Below are 18,084 nucleotides of genomic sequence, written 5' to 3'. Positions count from 1 at the left end.
TAAAGTTCTCCTGTAAGGACTTTAATGTGTAAAGTGCCATGAAACTGTGGTGAATTTACTTGACTTGCCCTCTTTTTGTCTTCCAAATACGTCAGAGAGTTTGTTCTTGTCCCGTTATCTCATCAGTCATGTCCCTACCTTCTCTGATCTCAGCATTTCTCTTCATGTGTACAATACAACACCTGCGGGCCATCACTGATGACATTTGTTTTACCTGTGCCTGTCTAGCTGTGTGACAAGTCCAAATGTCTGTCATGAGAAAGGTCTATTTCTCTGGTGATTTTTCATCTATACACCAACAGCAGGTTGACAAATGTGGCTTTGAGAAAAATGTCTCGACAGCTGTTGGATGGATTACAATGAAATCTGATACAGACGTGTGAGAACTTTAGTGAACCCTTAGCTTTTCTTTCAGCACCCTCAATGAGTCAAACGTTCGCCCAGTACTTTGGTTTATAACCAAATACCTGCAAAACTAAGACATTCCTTTCAGCCTCAGCTGTACTTTGTGTTTACTTGCAATTGTGCAAAATGAAAATGGTGAACAACACAGGGCTGTACCTACCAAACATCAGCATGTCAGGATGAGTATTTCTCTCAAAGAGTTGCTTGCATGGGTGTAAACCTGCTGTGTTGTTGTATGCTGTCCTTCCAGTTTTAACAAATTGCCTTTAAAGCAACATGGAGGATGTATTTCAATATGACGCGATCCTTTGTTTTAGTGATGGACTCTGGTGACGAATGTTAGACTTCACTGACAAGCAGGGTTTGAAGTATATGCAGCAACATTTCAAATGAAACAAACAAACAATTTTGTGACCTTATCTCTAAAGTCCAAGGCCAAAAATACAATGTTTTTATGTTTCAGATCAAACTCGACCAAAGTCTACAGAGAACTTCAACCTGTTGTTTGACAGCTTCTAATGGGTTCCACAGTCTGAACACTTCCAAGTTGCTCTCAGCTGTCAAGTCATTCCATTTTATTCCCACATGACATGAATGCAGCATAAAGTGTACTTTAGGCTTCTGACTCCCAGCTCTGTCTGCCTCCATCCTCTCCTCTCATTCAGCCTCCTGCTCCTCCATCGCCCTCGTTCATCCAGTCCTCACACACACTGATGTATTGAGGACTTAATTACAAGTCTCAGCGATCGTTAATCATTGAGAACCCACAATCAATTAATGCGGGAGCGTCCTCGAGTTTTGTCAGGGCTGCAGTGACCTCAGGTGCTGCTTTGTACCCAGGAGGGAATTCTGGGCAGAATGGATTTCATTAGCGAGGAGTAAGTCGGCGCTAACGACTGTTAATGGCCTCACACGCTCATTACCATGGTGATCACACCTCACCGTTCCCCACCTCTCCGCCTCTCATAAAAACTCATCACTTGAGTCAACCGTAAAAATGTCCTCTGTTTAAGTGCTTCATACTTTTCCGGTGATTAAAACTGCTGTTGTATTATGTGGAATACGTTTATCTTGTGTAAACTGCATCACGTTTGATGTGCAAACAATAATACATGCAGACTGTGAATCTAATGAGCCCACAGGAAGGTGTAGTGTCATTGATTGAGAGGTATAATAGCAAATATATACGATTAAAGGTCATCAGAGAGAAGCTGTGAATTTAAAAGGCAACATGAGATCTCTTGTTTCCTTAGTGTTCGATTTCTGAATAAACTGTTTGCAGAGTACAAGTGGTAAATCTTTGTATTTACGTTCATGTAGAAGTTTTTTTATCGTCATACCTGGAGGTTGGTGATTTGGAAAGTTCCATTTTCCATCAAACTTATTCGACCGTCGTTTCCCAGGATCCTCTGGCCGTCTTTCTCCCATTGGATGCTGGGGATGGGGTTGCCCAGGATGTGGCAGTGTAACTGAGCGGTGGAACCGGGAGCTAATGTGTGATTTGCAGGTCCCTGGCGGATGATGGGAGGGACCCGGTCTGAGGGTGCTGTAGGGACACAGAACAGTCAGATGATGATGAGGTGTGAACTAAAAAGTAACTGAACTAAAAATCTGTTCTTCTACTTCCTAATGAAACCACAGCTGTATTTATTAGTTCCCCAAAGCATCAGAATCTGCCCCAAAATAATCTGAATGATGAGTTGTGACTCTTTTCTTGCTGTTTAATCCTCGAGCCTATAGAAACTATAAATAGGGAAAACTTGAGCTTTAGCTATATTTGATGGAGGCCACTATCTGACTACTTCTGGCTTACAGTAAAGCAACAACATCCTTTCCAGTGTTTTCCAGCCTCACAAAAACTACAGCGATTTAAAGGAGCAACATTTTGGAAATACAATTATTCACTTTCTCACAAAGAGTTAAACGAGAAGATTGATACTATTGGTAAATGGAAAATGTGAAGCTGCAGACGGGTCTGGTGTTTTTGCTCAGTGATAAGAAGGCTCCAGAAACTCCACATAAAAACACAGATTGTCTCTTGAATGCTGAGTACTAACTTAACAGCCTATTGATTGTAGCTTCACGTTCACCATACAGAGTCGAATCAATCTTCTTGGCAGCAAGATAAATATGCACATTTACTGAAATGTTGAACTGTTCCTTTAAATCAAAGCGAACATTGCATTTCATTAGGATTCAGAGCCACTACATGTTATACTGACAGGCCTGACATTCAGTGTGTTTACTGAACATGCACTGAATTATAAAATGAGAAATGTGGTTACATTCATTGGGGCAGCGGGTTAGAGGAGTCTGATTTCTCCAGACGGATTCCTTCTGGAGAACGTAGAGGTCTCTATCATGTATACACAGGGAATAACAAGATCTCTGTATATGTGCATGTGCAAAGACAAGTGCCAGGGTAACATTTGTATATGTGCCGAAGCTCTGGAAGTTGTCACAGGCTGACACAAAATTACAATCAACAATATTGCCGTAACGTATTTCCTCTTTTATCTCTCACGACACCTTACACGGAAAATGTTGTCATCTGCAGGTGAATTGTTGCTAAAGAACAAAGAACAAGACTGTTAACCAGGGTTGATTTTAGTTTAGTGCACAGCACCACCATCCAGCTGCAGGCTAATTGGAGAACACCAATATCCATAATCTGGTTACCAATAATGAATAATCATTCCTAACTCGTGTCAGTGTTGTTGTGGAAGTCACATTTATAGAGATAGTAACACTACAGTCGAGTGTTTGATCGTCGGCTTCAGATGTTCACAGCGTGTCCTGCAGTGAAATGTAAGATGTCACTGTGTAAGTGAACATCCCGTCCCGAAGGCTCTCAGGTCTCCCTCTCTGTGGCCCTGCCCCACTTCTACATGCAAATCAATGACATAGATTTTCTCAGCCAGGAATATGTGGATACAGTTCCCTCCTGAAGAGTGACAGACCACTCTGCATGATGTTGAGAAGAGGCTCAATGAAAATGTATTATTTATTGTATTTCAAAGTATCTTTGGGCAACAATGAAGCTTTACGATATGGACTTGGTGAATAATTAAGTTCCTTTAAATAAAATCTATAGTGTTTCCTTTTTACTGAAAAAATATCAAATCTGAAATAAAAACATATGATCATGACCAAAAAACAATATCTGTGCTCCCTGTGCTGTCATGTGGAGCCAACAATGAAATGATCAATAAGCTATTAATTACTTCCAATTGACTGGTTATTAACCATTAAAATTGAAACCCCCCACTCCTCTGTTATCTGCTGTAGCTGTGACCTTTTAAACGGGGGGGATGTCATCCAGGATACAGAAGGACAGATGGATGCTGACAAACACTGAGTGTGGATTTGAACTTATCAATGTGTGAAAGTTAACTGCAAGACGATTGTATGACCTTTTATTATCTCTGGGATGTGTAAGAGTAAAGTCCTTTCCCACATCAGAGCAACAAGAACACTTTCACACACATTCCTATTTGTTGTACAGCTGTAGCTACGACTAGTAAACTTTAAAGAACTATTCTGAAGATTTAGCATGTTTTTCCTTGACCCTCGTACGCTCACAGCCTTTCTGACATCTTGTTTTCCCCAGACAGTCAGCTACCTGAAACTCCTGGACATATAAGGCCATGCTTCTTGTCTGCATGTCTATAAGTTCAGTCTTAAATGTAAACACTGCGGTGGTTGTGTTGCCAACTGGCAGAGTCATGCTCAGTTTGGACAAGTCAAATATATTGTTGCACATTCATAGCCGGCAGCAGATGGAGCAGACTGGAACTGAAGGGCATAGTTTTTTCTGTTTCTCTTTCTGTGACGACGGTGCTCACAAAGCCAGTGACCGAGCAGAAACAGAACATTTCACTCACCCTGCCATTTAACATTTAACCACAAACCCTCATTTGTATTCTGAGCTGTGAAAAGCTCTGATATAATCAGCTAACTGAAGCTAAACTGAAAATGTGAAAAGTCAACACAGGAGTTAGTGTAGATGGAGCAGAACAAAATCCCTGTTTACTCCCTGATAGAGAGGGATGCAGGGAGGGGAGCATATGTTGCAGCAGGGTTATTTGCATAGAACCATCACCAGTTGTCCCTTTTGATTACATCAGATAAGGCCTCCTGCTGCTTGCACATTTGGGAGGAGGGGTATTTTAATCTAAGATGGATTTGAAAGGTTTTTGAACTTCTAGCACACATCCAGGGCTGATTGCGAGGAATGATTAATCAGATCTGAAGTATAAAATGTCAAGTTTCTATGATTTAAAACATACATGGTATTAAAGCAGGTTCTTTGTTTGTTAGTTTTGGTGTCATTGGGCAAAAATTCCTCATTACCGTTCAGCTTATTATATTGCACTTCATTTTAGCTCTAAATTCAGATATTAGAAAATCGAGCCCATGATGAAGAGGTTAGGCCAATCACAGGCCATTTCAGAAAGAAGGCGTTCCTACTGACTGTTATACAAATGCGTTGAGAAAAAGCTCCGACGTAGGTTGGGGCGTCAAAGCGTCATCCGGTCAGGAGCGAGGCTAGCTTTAATTTCATGACTTTTTTTTCTCATTTTGAGGGATTCATTCTTTCATTATTGAACAAAACTGGCTGCAGTAAACATGTCAGTCATGCTAATGTTGCACAATCATCAGAGATTTCTGTTCATAAAATAAGCTTTTCTTTCACAGAAATGCAAGTGTCCAAAAACCAACAAACACGTTATTGGAAAGTATTATAGCTAATTTTCAAGCACTTTAGAACAGAATTTGTATTTAGGATATTTATTTTGGAGGTGTATTTCCTCATAAGTACCACAAAGGAAATGTCATGACATCAACGCGGCATTTACTCCAAACTCTGAATTTAAATCATGAGAAAATACAGAATGGGTGTAAGTTCCTGTCAAAAGTGTCACCACTGGGTATGAACAGAAAACTGAGAGATGGAGTCATGAAATATGAAAGCAGTCAAGGGGATTTTTTTCTCTCCATGAATATTGCAGCGAACAATCACTGCATCTGTCCTCACTGTTTACTGCCCTTTCAATCACTCTTTGTTTCCTGTAATGAGGTCACTGTGATCCTGTGTGTTCCCACTCACCGCTCTCCACCTCTAACAGAGCTTTAGTCAGGATGCTGCCGGCCACACTGATGGCCTGACAGATGTAGTAGCCTGAGTCGTCCACCCGGACGTCGGTGATGGTCAGCTCGCCGCTGAGCGACACCGAGAAACGACCAGACTGTGACGGCTCCTGGATGGGAAACAGCAAGATCTGCAGAAGCAAAGACATAATTCAGATTCATTTTTAACATAATTTACTCATAATATACATTTATATATATTCATTGATTCAGTTTGTAATTGGCATGGGAGTGATGTACAGGTTCATCATTCATTGATGTTAACTTGCATACATTTTTGTAATAGTTAGTGTGACATACAGCTGTGATAGAGCTGAAATCCTAAAGTAACAACACAGACACAGTTATGTGAACACCTGACATGTAAGTTGTTCCACTTGAAGCTTGACTAAGAAAGTTAATTGTGCAGCTGTGCATATAATTAGTTTATAAATGAGGCCCTCCTGAATGTTTGAGGATGAGATCTTTTATAAGATTGAAGGGCTTTTTCATTCAAACAAAATACACCAAAAAAAAATCTAAATAAAGATGCAGGACATTAAAAACAGCTGTTTAGATAACAGTCTAAAGAGAGCAGTGACTGACCATCAAGAAACATCTCAACTCAAAAGTCTGGCAGTCAAACGACAGATTCAACATGGCTCTTTCAAAAAGAACTCAAAGTCCTCAAACGTTGACAATAAACACACATAATGAAGTGAAAGAAAAAAATAATCCATCACATGAAAAAGATGCATGAAGCTGAAGGATGGATGGAGACAGCAGGACAGATGAAAGAAAAGTCAATTTCAGATAAAACCTAATTATCAGTTTTGGGCCTCAGTGTGCACTCAGTATTGAACAAAAAAACAACAAGAAGGAAACAAATAGTGCAATGTGCCTATAAGCCCTCTCTTTCATTACATTTCCACCATGCAGGCGCTCAGCTGCTCAGCTTTGTAGAACAGGTCAGGCTAATGCTTCTGGAAACCCAAAACCTTCTGGCAGCCCTCCTCAACCACTGACAAAGTGTAACCTGCTCCAAGTCATTGCTAAAGTGAACTTCAGAAGTACTAACCAGTGTTCATATAACCATTTCACACACGTGGCTTTTATTTCAGCTGGACTCTAAAACCAAGTTGAAATTGAACCTTGTGCAAAGGAGATCTCTGTTGGGTCGCTGTTTCTTTATAATGTCATACAATACGAGAGCTTTTCTCCCAAATCTGCTCAACTTTTCTTTTCCGTTTGTCTCTGTTTAAAACCATGATATTCTCTGAACAGCCAGCCACCATTCCCAACATGCTACCCACCCACTTCCTCTCCTCCTCCTCTTCCTCCATGCTTTCTCCTCTTTATCTCTCTCCTGCACACTTGTTCTCTCTCTCTCCCACACACATTCTCCAGGCCTCCTCCAATCTCGCTCTCCCCCTCTAATCTGTACCTGGGAGCCACGCTGCAGGCGCCCACGCACTCTCATCAGGCCTTTCAGCGCATTCCAACAGGCTGAAATACTTATCATACGCTCACCTTTCTCACACACGCACGCGCACACACACATTTTGGTGAATAATACTGTGTGGATGATGGTAAAATGAGGTGCGTATGAATGTGTGTGTGTGTGTGTGTGTGTGTGTGTGAGAGAGTCCCAGCGAAGGATGATGAAAGCAAAGGGTGACAGTCAAGAACATGCCAGTGAAAAAAGATGCCGGCTCGCTTTAAAGCACACGTGTCACAGTGGCATCCAAAGGAACGATCTTAAAGTAGCATACGGACATTACAGGATACCATTAGAGCTTTTTATTTGATTTTGTTAGTGTATTTTTTTATTTATTTTAAAAACGGGTGAAATCAGCTAAAGTATCATATCACAAAGTGCAAAAATGTAGTTTAGCCCAATACTGTAACTGGGTTTTGCCTCATTTATGCCGCATGATGTTACATAATTTCATCACAGCTGTTTGTTTTTTTGTGGCTGCATTGTGATGATGCAGTTCTCCCACAGAAATGACTCAGAGGGCTGTTTTTTAATGCTGCGCTAGTGTTAGCAGAGCTTCTGCCGAAAAGACTGGATATCAGATTTAAGCTTTCCTTCAAACGACAGTTAACAGAAAACACAACATCGTTTCTGGGTTGATCATTCACAGCTCGCAAGTCTTAAAAAAATGTGGAGTTGTGAAATAGATGTTCAATTTGGAAACGAGCAGCACATAAAAACCATGTTTCATGAAGAATGTCACGGCTTAACACTCTTTTCTTTATGCCTCTCACATCCTGTGTTATTAAATATTGTCAAAACACTGAATTTCCACACTGATCATCTCCAGTATCTCAACAGACCTCGTGGTTACAGGTGATCTTTTTACTAGTTTTTGGTGAAAAAAACAAAAAAAAAACACAAGTATAATTTTAAAGAATTGTGTCTCAAAAATTAAAATAATATCTTTGAAAAGACAGATTGTTGAAAGTATACTTAGTACTGGTATAATGGTAATCAATAATACAATGTTTTTAAATACATTATCCGTAAATATATATCTGTTTTAATGTGAAATAAAATAATGAGGGATAAAGTATTCAAATTGAGGATTATTACAGACATTCTGTAAAAAGTCTATGACATTTTCCAAGATTAAAATAAGTTAAAGTATTTCATTGATCTTTATATGACAGGTTATTTCCAAATAGTTGGATACAAATAGACAAAAAGCAAAGGCATACGGCATACTCTCTGCTCGCAGTTTATTTACTGCAGATAGCTAAAGTCCAATACTCTCCTCCTTCATGAATGTTATAATGTTCAGTTTTTAGTTGCTCCTGTCTGAGATGATTCAACTGTTTGGTCATTTTGGAGGCTTTGGTTTCTGGTGCTGTTGAAGCGTACTGCATTATCCTAACTGGTGTTTTTATTATTTCATCCATCACCATTTATACTGCACAACTAAATATGAATAATATAAATAAAAATAGATCCACCTCAGTGTTTACAACTTTATTCCCTTCATATAGAAATGATTGAGGAGTGTTCTATTAGACTGGGACCTGGGAGGAAATAATAAACTGCCAACTGAGTGTATATTATAGTAAACACAGCAGTCAATATGGCAGCCACACTTCTGTGGCATGAATGATGATTGCATGCTATTTTGCAGTTTGAAGTCAAACTACTTCCCAAACTGAGTGTGAGGTAGGTTGTACGATAATAAAAGTATCGCCTCAGCTCTGATTCATAATTCATGGCTGACTCTCTCTCTTTATTGTGTCGGGGAAGTTGTGCTAAAATGACAACCGCCATAAAAACCTATTAAAAAGGTCTATATAGTATATGAAAAAACAGTATATTACTGTGATGTGGCCCATTTGTAAAATGACCTCATTCCATCAAGATTGGGAGACCAGCAAACCACGAGCCCACCCTGCCGCTCCAATCCCCCAAACTGACCATGAGACCCAGATGGATGCCTCCCGCAGCAGAGTCGGTGGAAACAGAAGGTGTTTCATACATTTCACAGGAAGTTTCTCACCTGGCTGCCTTCTTTTTGCCAGAAGACGGCCGGCGGAGGGTTTCCTTTGGTGCCACAGAGGAAGGTGACGGTGCGACCCGGAGCTGTGATCTGGTCCCGCGGCCGAACCACGATCTGGGGGGGCACTGCAACGCAGAGAATACGGAGACGCGACAATGAGCGTAAAACTGAAATGAGGTCTTAATGTGCAGATTCTTTGTGTGTAAGTGAGCGTGTGTGTGCTGAACGGATACAGTGGGAATGTCCAGCACGGACGCTGAGCGCATGAAGCTGTGACAGGCTGTCAGTCATCACAACAACCCATGACTGACAACTCTCTCAAGCCCTCCTCGTCTCCTCTCATCTCTCTCTCTCTCACACACACACACACACACACACACACACACACACACACACACACACACACATCTGTACTGACTGGAAGTAAAAAAACAGAGAATACAAATCTCTGCTATTCCTTGCAGGAAGTGAGGTATTAATATAAGTAAAAACATTTAAGCTAATATGATATATTTTTATATCTATAATATGCTTTTTATGATGCAAGCTTTTCCCTCCAACATTTCTCAACTAACACAGACATTAAACCTGAAACACGACTGATCGGAGGACGTATTCATCATCTTACAGAACCAGAAGGGCTGCTGCTTTGACAAACTTCTTAAACTTCATTATAATTCTTGATATTTTAAAAGCCTTCTTACTGAACATCGGAGATAACCATGTTTTTTGAATGACTTTTTCATGTTTTTAAACAGTTCCACGTTACTCCTGAACTTGTTGAGGCTGATTTCAGGAGTTCAAGCCACTGACCATCACTCAGGGCTCATTGGTTCAGCGAATGAATCGCTGAGTGTGCACTGTTCCCTCGCTGTCACAGGATCTGAGACCGTCTGAGCCGAGTCCCTACACTCCTCTCTCACACACATTTGCCTAACATTTCAAGTTTGTGTTTGTCGGGTAAGTCTGTTGAAATGACGGAGAGCTTTAAGGTGTGTGCGTTTGTGTTCACGAGGCTTTGTAAGAGAAACCACATGAGGGATGGATTATCTTGTGCTACCTCCGGGCTACATTAGCGGCTCGGGGATTAATAAAGTAACTACCTAACCTAACCTAACCTAACTGGGTGAACGTACACAACAGAATGGATTGTTTCAGGAAGTGATTCAGTTCTTTCAACATAGAAAAATAAAATCATTCTTTTGCCTGAATCATTTTCCGCCGACATTCCACTATTGAACATTTTAAGAGGGTTTTGTGTCAAAATATCAGGTAACAACACACCATATTAAGACACAAGAGGGACAAAAAATAATAATATATACAGTTGCATTAATGACATTACGTTTCTGAGCTGAGATTGTTTTCTGTTTCTACTTTTATACATTTTAAGCTGGAGGAACTACAGACCAAATTTACTTCCTCTAGAACAGTTCAAGAGTGCTCCAGAAAATATGAGGGGAAGTCCGTGACCTCACTCACCAGTCAAACAGAAACCCAGCAGCTGCTGCAGCATGTGTGCAGCTTCACTCACAAAGCTTGGAAATGCTAGCGTCAATATTAGGAAGAGTAATGAACTTTTCCTGTCGTCTTCATCATTTAAAAATAATGTTTGTGGCATTTTAAAACAGTGCATGAACAAGTAAATAAATAAAAAACAAACAGCTTCGTTTGCTAATTGCTTCATGGGGGTTTTGTAACAAAACAGAAATAAGTAAGTAATAAAGATTCAGATTCCTTTTGCGCCTATCCATGAATTACTGTATGTTTATCAGAGTCATACACCTCCAAGTATAAAGAACAGATAGATGGTTGTGTGTTATCACCACAGTCTTTCTGAATTCATTTGTTTTAATGGATATTCAGATAAAAACGAGAAATGTGAAAGTACCTGAAACTATTCGGTCAAAGATGACAATTTGTCTGCACCAGGAACAGACTATAAAATAGATCCTGTATGAACTTGTTTGGCTTTGATTGATGAATCCTGCTATAGATGTTTATTGGCTGAGCTACAGGTCTTGATAATCTACCATGTCATAACCCAGAACCCACAGGAGCCCAAATTCCAAGTTTTGTGATCCCGAGCATCGAGCTAATCAGATGTCTTTGCATATATAGAAGGCAGGAGGGGAAACTGCTGCAAATAAATGGTGGGCTGTCTCAGTTCCTCTCTGCTGCTACATGCCACTGTGTGTGTGTGTGTGTGTGTGTGTGTGTGTGTGTGTGTGTGTGTGTGCGTGTGTCTTTGTGTTTGTCTGTGGTAGACTGAAACTGGTCAAATAGCGTGGACACACACACACACACACACACACACCTCTTTGATTTCTATTGATTCCGTGGTGAAGTGACAGGCCTTCCTCCACAGAGGGGGTGTGTGAATGCATAATGATGCCCTCCACCAGTCCTAATTGATTTCTCATCTTCCCACCTGATCTCGGGCTTCTCTTTCGTTCACACTCTCCATTAGCATTGAGAGAAACACAGAGAGAGGAGGGGAGGAGGAGAACATTCAGACAGAGCAGCACGGCGAGTGCAGAAGAAACACTGAACAGTCAGAGACGATGAAGAACTGAGTTATAGCCACGGTTCCTTCTGTAAATGTGAAAGAGGAGCCTGAATGAAGAAAGAAACGTGTCATAATCACACCCTCCTTACAACATCTTTTATTTAGATTTGATGATTGACACAAATAAAACACGACATCACTGACTGAAATGTTGCCTCTTTAAGTTTGGGGTCTTTAGTTTATCTGTTCAGTTTAAACACAGCTTAACTTTAAACTTTCAGTTACACTTTGAGAAATGTTTGCTGACATGGGTTCCCTCAGATGAGACCAGTCTGTCCAACACTTTGTTGAGAACTACAAAGTTCAACTTTGTGCTTAAACGAGCAGCTTAGAAACTGAGATAAACAGAGAAAAGTTGGAGGATCGAGTCAGAAAAACACAGCGACACTAAAAACAAATAAGACTGAAGTGCTGAAGTTTCTCCAATCTGTACCGCCTGCTCCCCATGATGTCTCACCTCTGCTTCATTTCATGCCCTGTATACACATTTTACTCCCCACCCTTCCCTGTCCTAAAGACCGCTGCCATCATGGGCCCCTTCGCTCACCAGGAGGGGATCCGTGTGTCAACCGCCGGATAAATTACAGCTGATCGGGGTCAAGTCCTGAGATCAAACATGCAGGCCCCCTCTAACCCTCAAGGTCAATGCTAAAACACACATCCTGGGATTTTGCATTTGAACATGGGCCAGTGGTGAGGAACCCCCCCCCCCCCCCCCCATCTTCACGGCTGCCCCCCCAAGGACAGGCTTCCTGTCAGGGCTGATGCAAGGCCTGAAATATTAAAGAAATGCAGTGAAATACTCACTTCTTATGTAATGCATCTGCAGGCCAGTGCACATACACACGAGATGAACACACAGGAGAAAAAAAAACCCGCCATGTAAGAATGTCGTGTTAAGCAGGCTAGTTAAGAAAAGCTTGTCACCACCTGAACAGTTTCCCCTCACGCCTGAACACGGTGCCGTAACTTTGACCCAAATACGGTGACAGCTCCAAATATTCAGGCTATTAAAATGCCGTTTTTGGTGCGCTACACAGCCCTGTCTGGAGAATAACAATGTTTGATTTGAGGAGGCAAGCCGACACATCGCCTGCGGCTGTAATAAATAATTAGCAATAATGGGTGCACTCGGCGCGACACTGAGCCTCACATTTAGGGCAGGGAGAAACATTTGCATCCTCATGTGGGATGGAAATGAGGGTATGGTTTGTAAAGGAGCAGCTGAAATATACATGATAAAAATCAGCAAACAATGCCTGCATGTCATGGAAGTGATCTGAACAACATGACGCTTGTACAGCAATTCAGCTTTCTGAGCTGCTGGGTTTTTGGTCTGACAGCTTCTACTGTTCAAAGTACTCTTAAAAAGATAGGAGACTGACTCTGCTTGTCAAACACCATAGCACATTTATTTTCCAATTTTATGAAATATATAAGAAGTTCTGGCAAATAAACTGATAACTGCAGGAGGCAGTGTCAGGGAGGAAAATTGGGGAATGTCTAAATAAAGAATGACACACTTGAGATAGGAACTCAAAGGAGCCTGGAGACTTCTTTTACATGCTGGATATTGCCAGAGCTGGAGAACACATAACAGGGCTAACATGCCAAGAGGGAGGCAAAAATAGACAAGGGCTGCAAGTTAAATTTCCACAGCTTTTACGATAAGAACTGCAAGACTCAAGGAGGAGAGTCTGGTCTGAGTGTGAAGTGCTTGCTCTCTTTGAAAGTGTGTGTGTGTGTGTGTGTGTGTGTGTGTGTGTGTGTGTGTGTGTGTGTGTGTGTGTGTGTGTGTGTGTGTGTGTGTGTGATGAGCGCCAAATGTTCTCTCAAAGAAGAGAAAAACCCTAGTGAAGAAAACTGTTGGTATTTGGCAACTTCTTACATTGTTAAAAGGTCATTTAAGGTTAATACTTGGGTTTAAGGGAAAAGTCCAGATTAGGTTGGAGGTGACGTACGTGTTTGATCGGATCAGATACTTCAGATCTCTTCCACATTAAGGCAAGTCAAGTCAGTTTTATTTATATAGCGTCAAATCAGATCATTTCATGGCCTTTAATACAGTAAAGTCCTTACAGCAGAACTTTACAACATTATACAAAGGAACCCAACAATTCAACAATTCAACAATTCCCACGTAAACTAGGAGGGGAAAACTCATCTTTAAGGGAGAAAAACCTCCAAGAGAGGAAAGGAAAACTCCCTCTTAACAGGAAAACCCCCCTGACAGAACCAGGCTCAGACAGCATGGTGAACCACTGTGGTATAAGAAGAGCTTATACGATACGGCAGATGAATGTGAGCTCTCTGATCATTATGTGGGACAAATTTCCTGTCATTTTTGCAAACAATTCTTCTTTACAGTCAATTCTGATGCTTCCAAAGGATGTCTGCAATTAGGTCGCAGTTTTTTACCCATCACTTCGTCGACTTTCGTGACTGGTAGTCATTTTGTCTGTGCTTCTCTGTCATTGTGGCAACACTCATTGACATTTTTCTGTATAAACTGATGCAGAAGTATTATTATGTAATATTTTTGTGGTGACTCTTGGAAAAAAAACATTAAATAGTTTATTTAGAGATGAGATTGGTCTGTTAAATCGTTGTCAGATTGATGGGCAGGCGTGCGTTTCTGAACCGGGGTTGACGTGCATGGCGTGCAGAGGTGACCTGGTACAAAGAACTTAAGAAGCCTCCCAGGATCAGGAATCTCAACTCCCATCGTTTCCCAGAGCTCTTACAAAAAACATTCTAGTCTTTCTGTTGGTGCCTCATGAGGACTCAAAGAACTGGAGATGGTCCTCTACTGAGACACATTATTGTGCCTGATGCTTTTTTCAGTTCCTATAGGGCTGTGTTATGTACCTCTATGTTAACATTGTAACACTATTACAATGAAGACTATTAATATTTTCACAAAACATTTACACAATGAGGTTTTTGATAAATAATAATCAATGATGTGGATATAATAACTAAGTGAATATAGGTACATAATTGAACAGCTATAACAGTCTGGTATATTTGTAAAAGTATAATCACATCACTGTCTTTAAAAACAGAAAGAGACAACACTTAAGCCATATCATGATATTACGATATCTAGTGTCACATCTTGATACTGAAAACATATCAATATACTGCTCAGCTTCAGTTCCAACAATTCCTATCTTGTCACATTGGACCATTTTCAGGCAAACGTGTTTGTTTCATCAAAGTCCACCTTCTTAGGAACTGAATGAATATTCTGCACTTATGGACTGATGTCCAAATGCCAAAGTTCAGTGTCAATTTTCACACTGCATCAAAGTAATGTAACTTATTGCATTTGCTTACATTTTAATTACTTTTCTAACAAATGTTTTCAAATGGGCAATAAACCTAAAAAAGTCCTGAAAAATAAGTGAGTAATTTCATCTTAAGTAAACCTCAGAACAGCTCCAATTACCGTTAAACTTTACATTATTATGTACTACAGGTTATTTAATATAACTTGAACCAGGATTGGAATATTTTATATTTTAAAGCACAACCCCCAGATCAAATCAAAAGTACATTGATCACAACTGGAACATTTTGTCGACTCCATGCTGAGTGATGACAGAAGCATCAACAGGGCTGCTGCTGTTCACAGGTTTCTGACACTGGTTCCTGAATGACTCCCTTTTTCAAAGTGTCTTTTTGTCTGGGTGTGGTTGCTCAATGTACAAAGATTTGATTGGCAGGTGAGAGGCGGGGCAAATTCAATCAAGAGAACCGATCAAAAACAAGGCTCAAAATTTGAGCTCATAGTGCGAAATGAATGGAGCCTGTCTGATGTTGACAAAAGGCAAAAAAAAGCAGAGTGAATGTTATATTCTACACAGAAGCTTTTTTTTTTTTTTTTATTGAAAGGAGTGTACTCAGACGTAACCTCTTTATAATCCCCTACATTTGGAATAGTAACTGTAATTGAATTACACATTTTCTCTCAGTATTGGTAACGAAGTATAATTTGATCATGTCACTCCCGAACACTGCTTATTTGGAATCTTCTCAAACCTAAACCACAGTATTTAAAATGTTGTGACTGGATGTAATCGAAGGTTTTGCAGAATAAAACATGAATCAGTTTCCTGAGAACAAAATCCACCCAACGACTCAGTAAATCCTGAACTCTGATATTAATGTTCCTGTCTGGTGACAGGGCGGCTGATCCTGGCTTTAGTCGGGTTTAAGCAGCGAACACCATCAATGGAAGATCCTTAATAAACAAACTGATGCACACAAGCGTTTCGATGGTCTCAGCTGCTCACCACATACTGTGCTCCCACTCAGACAGATCAGTGCGCCATTTGTTCCACTGCTGCTGTATGAACATGCCGTGTTGCTCAATCACGTAGCAAAGGCAGACAAAGTGCTTACAACCAAAGCATCTTACTTCCCCGACTCCCCCACATGCACACTTGACGTATGATTTGCAGCAACATACTGAAGCTATCACACACGGGGGAACACAAATACACACACGTCGTCCCAGCAGGAGTTCCTCGGGGGCCTCCATGTGACAGGCAGCTGTCACAGTCCCACGCTGATGCAGACAGTGTGTTTCACACATGTACGCAAGAGTAAACACACTCGCATGCTGCCGCTGCTTCATTCTTTCATATAACCCCCCTCCCCCCCACATAAACACTTTTTGTTTTTTTTCCAGAGACTGTTTCCAGTCTGAAACCATGATTGAGGAGGTGGTTATTTCCTGGCCGTAATATATCATAGCTTGCCTATAATTCATCTGTGCTTGTTTTTAATTTGAAGTTAGTGCCCAGAACTCCCGCCTATATCCAATGTCAATATATGAATTGGAGGGCTGGTAAAGCTTTGAGAAAACGCATATTGCCTTCTGTCTGTACATACCTCATCAGTTATCTAAATTTGTGGTAAAAGTTGCAGCTGTTTTTTTTCCCTGTAATATTTTTCTTTTCTTTTTTTCCTGCTCCATCCCTGTTTCTTTATTTCCCAAAGCTATCTGCAAGATTAACAGATGGGACTGACTCAAGTCAGGCTTACGTTCGACTCAAATATTCAGAATGCACATGCAATCTCATCCAAACCATTACATTTCGTAAGACATCCCAACGAAAGACAAAAAAAGAAATGGTTTCTGTTCAGTTTTGTTTTCTTAGAGCAAATGGCTTCAATCAAGTGTGGAATTAGAGGATTGACAGAGATGAAGGCTTAACCAACACATAACGGATCTCTGAACATCTGCATATGCTAGCAAACATCATGTGTGTCATACATATGTGCTTCATACTCTTCCAGTGTGTCTACTGGCATCAAGGTGCAAATTATGTCTGAGAAATGGGACATGATTTCAAAAAAATATATATTACAAAGGGGACATATGCCTTTAGATACGTGCAAACTAGACCAGATGAGTTTTTGGGATTGTCCTTGCAGCCCCCTGCTGTGAGAGGACTGGCGTGTCCCAGTTTTGGTGCCACAGCCTTTCTTCAGCTCTCTTCGGGACATCCTGATCATCGTCAGGCCTGTTTGGTATGTTAGAGATCTTTAAAGTGATATTTGCTCTGGACAAAATGGTGTCAAATGTCCCTCTCTCCATTTGGCCTGCCAACATGTACTGTATTTGTGGGTCACTGTTTGTCATATTCAATCAAAAAGGACAAGGTCAAAACCTACTGTATGACTGGACTGTGCATGACGAGCTGGAGGACTTTATATTTTGGAACGAATATAGGAGGTCGTGGCACTCGGCCGACCGATGCCGTCAGTCAAATGCCTCCATTAGTCAGTCACTCAGAGAGACACTCACGTTTACAGTTCTGGTCCTGTGTCTATGATCGAAGCAAAACATTCATTCATTTCTGCACCTTTCCATATCAGGGTTTTCAACACAGCTCATTTATCTGTAACAGTATGTTGACTTCACAGTGAGTGCACAATGAAAACAAGACCTTTTGGTAAGTACTGAGTCATTTTCTTTCTTTCATTTTCTTCATAACAGCTAAGGACTGTGTGAAGCATGCCAGCTATAAAGAGCTTGGAAATCATCTCTTTTGTTGGTTTTTCACTTGTTATAAGAGAAAGAGCAGATTGAAGAATTAATACTAACTAGTTGAAATGGATTCATTCTGTGTCATGTGGGCCGATGAGGGATTGTTTAATTCATAAACTGTGCCCGTATCTGCTCCACTCTCTTCTACAGAGAACTGTTTCTCTAATGGACATTAATCTGTCCATGCCCTCCGCCAGTATGTGCCGTAGCCTAAAAGGGCTATTTCACCCCTGTCCACTAACCCTGCCTACGCACATCAGGTGACTGAGAGGAGATGAACAGGAGATATTGTAATGATGATCCAGAAACTCCAGAAACTCATCATTTAAATGTCCTACTTTAGATGTTGGAAACAGCAGAAGTCTGAAACCTGTGAAAAAAATGGAACTACCTCC

The 18,084-nt window shown here is 40.7% G+C and overlaps 1 protein-coding gene across 1 annotated transcript in view; it reads right to left on the bottom strand.

Annotated features, from left to right (window-relative positions):
- Positions 1–18,084, bottom strand: part of robo3 (roundabout, axon guidance receptor, homolog 3 (Drosophila)) — an 89,020-nt gene that overhangs the window by 23,387 nt on the left and 47,549 nt on the right. Inside the window, 3 exon segments of the mRNA XM_069165162.1 lie at positions 1,746–1,951; positions 5,516–5,687; positions 9,060–9,184. Of these exon segments, the coding sequence (XP_069021263.1) occupies positions 1,746–1,951; positions 5,516–5,687; positions 9,060–9,184 (503 nt within the window).

Source organism: Embiotoca jacksoni, unplaced genomic scaffold (assembly GCF_022577435.1).
Source record: "Embiotoca jacksoni isolate LCO1_2020_lvr unplaced genomic scaffold, fEmbJac1.0.p SCAF_33, whole genome shotgun sequence".
Taxonomy (NCBI): domain Eukaryota; kingdom Metazoa; phylum Chordata; class Actinopteri; family Embiotocidae; genus Embiotoca; species Embiotoca jacksoni.
This window is presented reverse-complemented; position numbering and strand designations above follow the sequence as displayed.